A 10,051-nucleotide genomic window follows, 5' to 3' on the forward strand; every position below is an offset into this window, starting at 1 on the left:
TTTGCAGCTCGCATGATCAGAAACATGAAAGATCTGCCAATTTTGCTTTTATATTCTTGTGTACCCAATTAAGAACAAAGTACGATGCTGGAAAAACATACAAGGGTTAGGAATAGCTGGCTGAAAGAAGTCAAACAGGCTGACTTGGTCCATTTTAGCTTTCCAAAGATGAATCGGAACGTGTGATACGAAACCAAAATAATCAGTTGTTAGCAGTCTTTGCCTTACAATTTCACATATGTGTGCAACTATTTACGTATCTGTGGGAGGACCCGCTTGCTTCAGCCCCAGCAAAACGATTGGTATCAGGCCATGAGCCATACCCACTTTTTAGAGATTAGGTAGATCATGAGCATACCCACTTTTTAGTTATCGTTGTTGTAGGTAGCAACAGCCCACAACTGTGTATGCCGTGGGATCATAGATTTAGTGACCATGCAAGGACAGCTGCAAACCACTGGGCTTAAGTTCCTCCTTGGACTGTAGGTGAGGGTTCAAACCTTACCTGCAGTGAAAAAAATTTAAGAGTTGTGTCATAGTACTTTTTAGTTATCTGGCAAAAAAAAAAAGAAATGACGGCTGCAACTGTGGAGTCCGGAACATGAGCCCCTTAAGGAGGAGACAATTTCATTAGCCACCAAGTTTTCTTTTCTCTACGGTGTGGTGAAGGTAGATGTATCCGAAAAATGGAAACATCAAGTCACGATCTCATGTACAGTGGTTGAGATCGAGCTTGAAAAAGTCAAAGCTTTGCCTACCGTCCAGTTGTATTCCTTTCCAATTTTTGAGCAAATAGCATAAACAGTAAGCTGGCCCAAGTTCAAAAGAAAATCGAAACCGTAGTTCATACGAAGGCGAATTGCTGGGTAGTTCGTTTGCAATGGATTTGAGTTAATGTGTTGTTAAAGCAAGAAAAAGCATTTTAATGGTCAATAAGAATGAATATGGAGGCGGGTGTTTGATTCAGATATTGGAAGATGGCTGCCCCTGTTAAACGATAAAAAGTTGAAGAAGAATTGTGATGATATATTTCCAACAAACAGGTTTCCACTACATTAAATCTTTTATCCTACACAATCTATCCTCTGCTTTAGAAGAAAAGAATAATCTGATGACTTGTGATCATCGTCCAGCAAAGAAAAGATATGCACTGGCATCGCAGGCCTCTCCATCGGTTTCAGTTATTTCTTTTTGTCTCTTCTTCCAGTCCCAGAGAATTGTAACTGCTCATGTTTGCAAGAAACACCTCCATTTTCCTGGTTGCACAATACTGCGGATTCGATGTTTTTCCCTCAGTTGACCCAAAAATATTCCGTTCTTATTGGAAAGACTGGAACAAAGAATCATGGCTGACAAGCCTGCTGGTGAATTATGTGCAAACTTTTTATCGTAGCTAAGTTGTAGTTGCTTGCACATGCTATTTTGTGAGGACAAACATGTATCATTAAAATCAGGGCTTTTGGTTGGGTGGGCTGATGAAAAAGAAAGAACTCACAGCAGGAAGGGAACTATCCTTTGTGCTCTTGCTCTACCTCTGCATGCCATAATGAGCTTCTCAATTGTTGTACTAGTACAGATTGCTTTGAATTCTTTGTTCCACTTGACTAACTTGCAAAAGAAAAAGTATGAAAATGGATTAATAACATAATTAATTGGTTGAAGACTTCTTTCGATAGCTACGGTATGCGACGACATTTGAAGGTTTGTATGGTCCCATGAGGCCATGACCCCCCATCAGCTAAAACAGTACAATCTACAGGAAACCATGCGTAAGAATGGAGATGAACGGCGAGTTCCAATAAAGGGTTTTGGATTCCTGTGGTTGTGATTAAATTGCAGAGAAAGATTGGTACTTTCTGCTCAGAGAGTGGGAAGAGAAGAGAGTCGCGGGTTGATCAGAGTTTGACCAAAATGAACAAACAAAATGGCTCAATTGGTGTGTGATGTTTGAAGGTAGAAATGCGAAAAAAGGAAATGATCATCAATCATCATACTCCTCAAAGCCCAAAAGCAAGCGTAGCATGATGGCCTCACTAACTTGCACTCACTATATAAATCAGCAGCAACTACTGACTACTTTCAGTTATGGTTAATTCTATACAGGTAATTAATGACCTTTAGGCTGTTATTTCATATGTAAAGAAAATGAATAAATAAAAAGAACAAAAGTTTGTACTCCATTACTCGTTATACTAAACCGCTAAGGGAGCATCCACGATCCATTACCCCCTCCAAAGTCCCATCAACCTACCACTCCTTTTCCTTCAAAAAAAAAAAAAAAAAACCCACCACTCTTTTTGTTTCTTTTTCAATAGGAAGAACAAAGAGCTTCAACTCAAATTGATCATGCAGTAGCAAGATAAATTAGGTTATTATGGAAATAGAAAATAAAATGTAGTCCAATAGTTAAACCCTATACACAAGTGGACTATTTGAATTGGACTCCCAATGTTCCACTTAATTATTCTCTAATAATCCAATTCATGTATCAGGAAGAAAAATAATCAAGTGGTCAAGCATCAACAACCATTTGCTTCCTTTCGGTAAAAAATGCACCGACTACCATTGATGATGCATGAACATTAAGTGCTTGCATCCGTTTCTTTTTCTTTTTTCCTTTTTTTTTTTTGGCCTTTTTGGATGGTGGTCTCTAGCCTCAGTACTTCTTGGAGATCGAGCCACAAAAGAGGGAGGGAGGGAAGAAGAAAAGCAAAGCAAAGAAAAGAAAGAAAGCAACACATCATAGCAGAAACCCTACAGGCACCTATATTGGCGAACAACTTGTACAGCTATATGCTATAATTCATAATTTCTATTACCATGTATAACTCTGGTAAAAATGCAGCAAGCTGCCTCATGTTTCTAACTGTTGTGTTTGAATCAGAATTGCATACTTTACTACAACTGCTGCTGCTGCTACTACAGCAAACACATAAATACATCTTTAATTAATGGCTCAAAAGGGGAGCAAGAAAGGGCAGGACAAATCTCTCCTGCTGCAGTTTCGCCCTCCCTAGTTACCATCTCCATCTGTACTCTACTCTGTCTTTGCTCTAATTGGTGCAATTGGACGGCAGTTCTTAATACTAGTAAACCCAAGCATGCATATTATAAACCAAAGGGGTTGACAGTAAAAGAAACCATTGATTTAGGAAGGTGGTGAATCCTTTCCACTGTGTTGAATCTCGGAAAGTATTAAAGAATCCCACGAAGAAAAAACAAGGTAGTAAAAAGGAAGGAATGATATTGAGGTTCAATTTAATCTTCTTTGGACTTGTGGGCTGTGGCAGCACTGGTAGCAGAGTCTACGCTTTGAAAGCAATAACTAGCAGAGTGGCATAGGTACCATAAGGCATGCTGCGGTGCAACTTTTGGCTGCTTTTTGTTTGAGACTATTCTGCGCTTTTGGTAAAGAGCAGAAGAGATCTATCCGCTACTCGTACACGAGAAGATCATTCCATGATCCACGATCCTTCCAGCAAAAAACGTATAAAGCGCATTGAAGATTTAACAAAAGCAGGTAGTTCTTGGTAATTCTTAAAAGAAGACGGGAATTTTAGAGCTCGAGTATTCATGTAATCATAAATTAATTATGCAAAAAGTGATGGTAACATTTCGGGATATGCAAACAAGAAATAAATAATGAAGTAATTAGCAGGCGGCTTAGTGATATTGATGCAGCTGCGTGATTCATGCCAGTCTTGGCTCGTACCACAATCAGCCAGAAAAGAAAAGTGAGACATCTGCGAATTTTGCGATTTATAAATGTATGATGGAAAGGTTTTATCTGTAACGGCATATACTTAGTGCAATTTGGTGGCCCTTTTTTCTTCCCCCTTTTTTCCTTGTTCTTTTCCCTCCCTGAAAATTTCATGCATGAGAGGCTTTATTGTTTGTGAATTAATGATCATTAATTATGGACTGGCACACTACTTATAATGCATGTAACCATCAGATGCTCATGGAATTAACATATTATTAAAACATTCATACTGAGTTGGAGGCAGAGACGACTCTTTTCTTATTAATTATTGGCCTCTACCCTTGGTATAGTATACTGCACGTTGGCTAGTTTGCATATTAATCTATTAAGCATGGCAAAATGTCATTTAGTTACTTAACATAGTCTGAATTTTTTGCTTTTCTTACCGAAGGAAATTTTGTTTTTTTCGTAAAAAAAGGGACCTATGGGATATTGATATTCCTCTATGTTGGAAATTTGATGGGGAAGAACCTACTTTAAGTTTAACGCCAAGCTCATACAAGTAGAAAATGAACAATTTGTTAATGCTCCAAAGTCTAGAGTATGACATAATGATCTAACTTCATGCATTTTATCAAATAATTTACAGTGCCATAATTGGCTTAACATTTCACAAAAGAAATTATATATTGCTTGGACCATAGCAGGATTTTAGCAAATGCGTCAGAAGTCATTTGCGCTATCATTTTTTAACTTTCCTCTTGTGTGCCTAATCAAGCTGGATTTTCTTTTTTGTTTCCTCAATTAATGTGTGTGTTTGGACGGTAGATTATTTGAAATAATTTTTTAATACTGTACTGCAACACTTTTTAATATGATGTGTGTGAGATAAAAAATGATGAAAAATGCGTTGATAATACAAATAAATAAAAATTAACAAATAAACTACAATTTGAACAAACCCATATAATTGTATAATTGTACATTTTTCCTTAGAGGACACTCTTTGCTCTATTAGATTTTTTACATGTTTTTCTTCACTCCTCGCAATTCCTCTAGAATAGATAAATTAATTATTATTTATAATTGAATATCATATTATACACATGTGGCGTACATCCAATTTATGCTCTTTTATATATATATATATATATATATATGCATATTATATAGCGTGAGTGTGTGGAAAATTTATCCCTTATTAATTCCGCTGTACTGAAAACTTCTGTTGTCTGTGGAAACGATAAGATGCAGTTTTACATTTTTTGTTCCATCTTAAATTGGGGACCCTGTATTGGTAACCTTCCAATGTTGTCCTACAAAATCTTGATTATTAACTGGACCCACCAAAACCCATCAACGGCCGTACGTTGCATCACATGTCGCTAAGTCGCCTGATTGGATCTCCCCAAAAAGAAATATCATCTGATTGGAAGGTGCAACATTGTATAATCCCATCCTATTTCACCTTAACACAGCTCTTACCCAATAACTGGGTATCTTTGGTAACTGGGCCCACTAATCCTTGTTACACGCTCAAGTGTCACGTGTCCAGTTATTAGTCTGCATGAGCGATACGGTTCAGCTCTGATTCACTCAACAAATGAACACAAAAATAAGAAAATCCACCCAAAAAGATTTGTAAGCACTAATTAGCTCCTAGTCAATCATATCTACGTTGACTGTGTGTATGTGGAATCTAAATACATGCTATATGTGCCATATTTGGAATCCAAATGTAAAATGATATGCCTCGCCTCAAATCCGCAAATTCATAGAATGTTAGTATGCCAAAAGTTTAATTTATAGCACAAGTTAGATTGGCAAAAAAAATGAATTGTGGTTGAGTGCATGGTTAGTAAAATATAAAACGGGTGTAAGACAAGGTAATATATGTATGCATGGTATATGATTTTTTTTAAAGGGCGCTGAAAAGTTTAGTATAAAAATGTGTGTTCAACAAAACTAGGTATAAAAATTCATACGTAAATAGTATGAACATATTTGAGAATTACAAAACTAAAAATACTGATAAATTACTATAGTTTTCAAAAACTATACTACTTTTATAGCAATTTCAAATTTATTTTATATATGAGATGTTATATTTATTAAAATTTTAGCACCTAATTACTTAAATATGTATATGTACACCTTATATATATATATCTAGATTTTATTATGATGTATAATCACTCTTATTTGTATGTAACTCAAAAAGTATGTCATTATTCTTGCTCAAATTTTAATTTTTTTAAAAAAATGAAATATAAGCCATGAAGTATAATACTTTAAAAATTTATTTACATATCTTATATGGTTAGTTGAACAGTACAAGGGTCTTTCAGACTATTTTTAAAATGTATGAAATACAATTTTTTTTTTAAATGTTACTCCCTCCCTCCCAATTTGATAGTCCTGTTTTCCTTTTTCGTCTGTCCCAAATTGTAGTCCACTTTCCAATTGAAGAATGTAGTTGTCTTTTCATTTTTTCTAAAATACCCTTATTCAATGTAAGTTATTATTACTATAAACTACCTTGTTTAATGTAGATTATTAGTATTGAATATAACCTACCCATTTAATGCATTTAGATTTTCCAAAATATATTGATATATGAAAAGTCAACTGTATTTTAGGAAAATAGCAATCTAAATTTATTTTTCCAACAAAATTAACTACTCCCTCCGTCCTACTTTGATAGTCCTGTTTTATTTTTTTGTCTGTCCCAAATTATAGTTCAGTTTCTAATTAAAGAATGTAGTTGTATTTTAATTTTTTTAAAATACCCTTATTCAATGTAAGTTATTGTTACTATAAACTTACCCCATTTAATGAGTGTTGATTCTTGTTTTACCATCAATTCAAGTTCTCATAAAGTCGTATTCTAATTAATATGAGGGTATTTTAGGAAAATAGCTACCTAAATTGATTGTTCCAACAAAGTTAACTATTTTTTCTTAAACTGTGTGAAAAAAATCAGGACTATTAAAGTGGGACGGAGAGAATACTTTTTCTTAAACCGTGTAAAAAAAAATTAGGACTATCAAAAGTCAAAACTAAAACTATCAAACTGGAGTATGTATTAATAACGCGAATGTTTACTAACTAATCTCGAGTGTGCGCGCCCCAACATACAGTCGACATGGTATGATGGTAAATCTGCCTTGACCAAGGATTCCCCAATCATCCAAAAATTTAAGGAAAATTAGGAAAGTCCCTACGAACTAACTCAAAAAGCAAAGCCAAAAAGCCAAATAAAAACACTACTGTAAGCCATTGTTCACTCCCCTCCATTTGCTCTCCACAGTCTCCTCCTCCTTGAGTCTGAAACAGCTGAGTGAGAGAGAGAGAGAGAGAGAGAGAGAGAGAGGTGAGAGAGGGAGATGGCTCCAGCCATTTCTCTAGGCTTATCTCTCTTTATCTTCAAAGTCTGACCTTGACATAGAATGAATGAAAATCTGAATCTGACCATTACCACAGCGCTTCTCCAAAAGAAGATGGCTCATCAGCATCAAAATGAAAAACAGAAGTTTCCATTTTTATTAGATGCTTTGTACTGTGAAGAAGAGCACTGGGAAGGACTCGATAAAGAGGACTGTTTCATCAGTAATGAAGAAGAGAGCCGTATTGATGGTAAACCTCCATTGTTAATGGAGCAAGACTTGTTCTGGGGAGAGGAAGAGTTATGCTCTTTGTTCAACAAAGAACAAGAAAATGACTTGTACAATAGTCTCAAGACAAATCCGTCTCTGGCTGGGGCTAGAACCGACGCAGTTGAATGGATGCTAAAGGTCACTGCTTTTTACTCTTTCTCTGCTCCTACTGCAGTTCTTGCAGTCAACTATTTGGATCGGTTTCTCTTCAGCTTCCAATCCCACAATGAGAAGAAGCTTTGGATGACTCAACTTGCTGCTGTGGCTTGTCTTTCTCTTGCTGCCAAAGTTGAGGAGACTCAAGTGCCCCTCCTTTTGGATTTCCAAGTATGATGGGTACTTAGGAGTATATTAAAAATTGAATCTTTTGTGTACATGTCTGTTTTGTTATCTGTGGAGAGGTAATTAATCTTCGGATTGCTCTGCTTTGATTTGTTTAGGTGGAAGAATCTAAATATGTATTTGAGGCAAAGACAATACAGAGAATGGAGATACTGGTTCTGTCCACTCTTGAGTGGAAAATGAACCCTGTGACCCCACTTTCATTTCTTGATTTTGTGACAAGAAGACTAGGATTAAAGAACCACATTTATTGGGAATTCCTTAAAAGATGCGAGTTCCTCCTTCTCTTTATCATTTCCGGTAAGCATTTGATGAATCTAAGTACTTCTATATCAGTTAAAATTGATATCTTTAATTATCCTTCTCCTATTCGGCAGCTTAATTATTTCCAATTGTAGATTGCAGATTTATGTCCTATCTTCCTTCTGTGATGGCCACTGCCACAATGCTGCATGTTATCGTCAGCGTAGAGCCCTGTCTTGGAGTAGAATACCAAGACCAACTCTTGGGCATTCTTGGCATCAACAAGGTTTGCTCCTTATCACTGAGTTTTATCTTAAGACCCGTGTTTCCTTGTGTCCATCATTGGCTTCTGGAAATCTTATCCATACTTAGTTTGTAAATAACTTGCTTTGTGTGGTGAAACAGGACAAAGTGGAGGAATGCTATCGGCTAATTTCAGAGGTGGCATCAGCCTATCATTTCCATTCATCCAACAAACGCAAGTTTAGATCATTTCCTGGCAGCCCAAAAGGTGTTATGGACTTGTCATTCAGCTCTGAGAGCTCATCCAATGATTCTTGGTCAGTAGCAGGAGCATCAGTTTCTTCATCACCGGAGCCTTTGACTAAGAAGAGTAGGGCTCAGGCTGGTCGAAAGGAGGACCAGCAACAACAGCATGCACAAGAACAAGAACTTGACCATGCAACCGCATCAGATAGCATCCCCGGATAGTCCGTCGATATTGGTCTCTCTCATTAAAATCTTTCTTTTGGACTAGCTAGTAAATAACTAGTCTACCACTACCTTCATGTTCAATAAATTTTTTCATGTTAAATTGCTCACCATCTCTGCAATTCAATCCCATTTGGGTACTGCTTGTATGAACCTATGGAAGTAGAGATGGTGGGCATTTTATCCGGAAGAATTAGTAAAATATGCTAGGAACTTGAACATATTCTCGAAGAGTACCCAAAAAAAGGACTTAATTGGTTACCGAGTCAAGTCATTTATTTTCCTCTTTATTATCTACCTGTAAAATTCTTTCTTATTGAAATTGGGAAATGGAAAAATCTCACAGCACCGGCTATGGCGTTAATGAGTAGCGGATGTGTCTATGGAAATTCATTTGAATAATAATAAAAGAGAGAATGTGTTAGCTAATAATTTTAGTTCAACCTGTCATTTTTCTTTGGTGTGGCTGGACATGGAATTTTTGGTACAAAGATTGATCGGGTCTGCTCCGTTTTTCAACAACAAACGAAAGGGACGGGTGTGAGCCAGAAAATATCAAAAGGGGTCCGGGGAAGGGGAAATTTTGTTTGCATGTGGATGGACAAACATGTTGTCGGCCATTGGCCATTTTATTTAGGCTATGCTACTTGTTAAGATTAGATTTTCAATTGCTTTAGTTTCATGTTGTTTGACCTCGTTATAAGAGATTTTGGTTCACCTACGATTAAGCGACTCGCGTTTGAATTTGAAGCCAAACGAACGTGACTGAAGTGACTTGAGTGACTAGATTTCGGTCAGCGTTTTGGAAGGATTGGATGGTAAAATAGGACACTTGGTTGTGTTTGGATTGCATTTTTTAAATTTTTTTTTTTGTAAAAAGTTATTGTAGCGATTTGATATATGTGAGATAAAAAAGTGATACCAAAATGTGTTCACGAAAAACGTAGTAGTAATTTTTCTTTGAAAAACTGCTGTCCAAACAGGAAACTTTTCACTTGTATAAATGAAAAAAAAAGAGAGAGAGAGTTAACAATATCGTAGCATTTTTTTAAATATTTATTTGGAGGAAGGTTCCCTCTTATTTTGTTGATGGAGTATTTTGCATATTTTTTTCTTTCTCATAAGAATGTTTACTTCTAGATCTATATATGTTTCTTCTCCTTTTTTTTTTTATTCAAAATGATATAAGCATTTTTCAAAATGATATAAGCACTTTTCAAAAAGTTTAAGATACTCTTTGAACTTCATCTAATGCAAAAGAAGAAAAGGAGTGTATGAGGTTTTTTTGAGAAGTGTTAATTATGATTTTTCCAAGACAATCTCAACGACTGTTTTCGAGGGAACTGTCAAAGTCTCATTTAGGGCAACTATTATCTTTGTTGTACGACTGTAATAT

The 10,051-nt window shown here is 36.0% G+C and overlaps 1 protein-coding gene across 1 annotated transcript; it reads left to right on the forward strand.

The window, feature by feature from the left end:
* Positions 1 to 6,972: 6,972 nt before the first annotated feature.
* Positions 6,973 to 9,025, forward strand: LOC113748816 (cyclin-D3-1-like). The gene is made up of 4 exons (XM_027292385.1): positions 6,973 to 7,686; positions 7,800 to 8,001; positions 8,100 to 8,230; positions 8,350 to 9,025. The coding sequence occupies exons 1-4, from the start codon at positions 7,153 to 7,155 to the stop codon at positions 8,653 to 8,655; spliced, it is 1,173 nt and encodes a 390-aa protein (XP_027148186.1). The 5' UTR covers positions 6,973 to 7,152; the 3' UTR covers positions 8,656 to 9,025.
* The last annotated feature ends 1,026 nt before the right edge of the window (positions 9,026 to 10,051 follow it).

The sequence above is a fragment of the Coffea eugenioides genome, chromosome 10 (assembly GCF_003713205.1).
Source record: "Coffea eugenioides isolate CCC68of chromosome 10, Ceug_1.0, whole genome shotgun sequence".
NCBI classification, from domain to species: domain Eukaryota; kingdom Viridiplantae; phylum Streptophyta; class Magnoliopsida; order Gentianales; family Rubiaceae; genus Coffea; species Coffea eugenioides.

Excerpts from the sequence above, each read along its gene's own strand:
- LOC113748816 (XM_027292385.1), top strand. The coding sequence starts at position 7,153 with ATGAATGAAAATCTGAATCTGACCATTACCACAGCGCTTCTCCAAAAG. Across the intron at positions 7,687-7,799 it reads CCCTCCTTTTGGATTTCCAA|GTGGAAGAATCTAAATATGT; the intron begins GTATGATGGGTA and ends TGATTTGTTTAG. Across the intron at positions 8,002-8,099 it reads CCTTCTCTTTATCATTTCCG|ATTGCAGATTTATGTCCTAT; the intron begins GTAAGCATTTGA and ends TTCCAATTGTAG.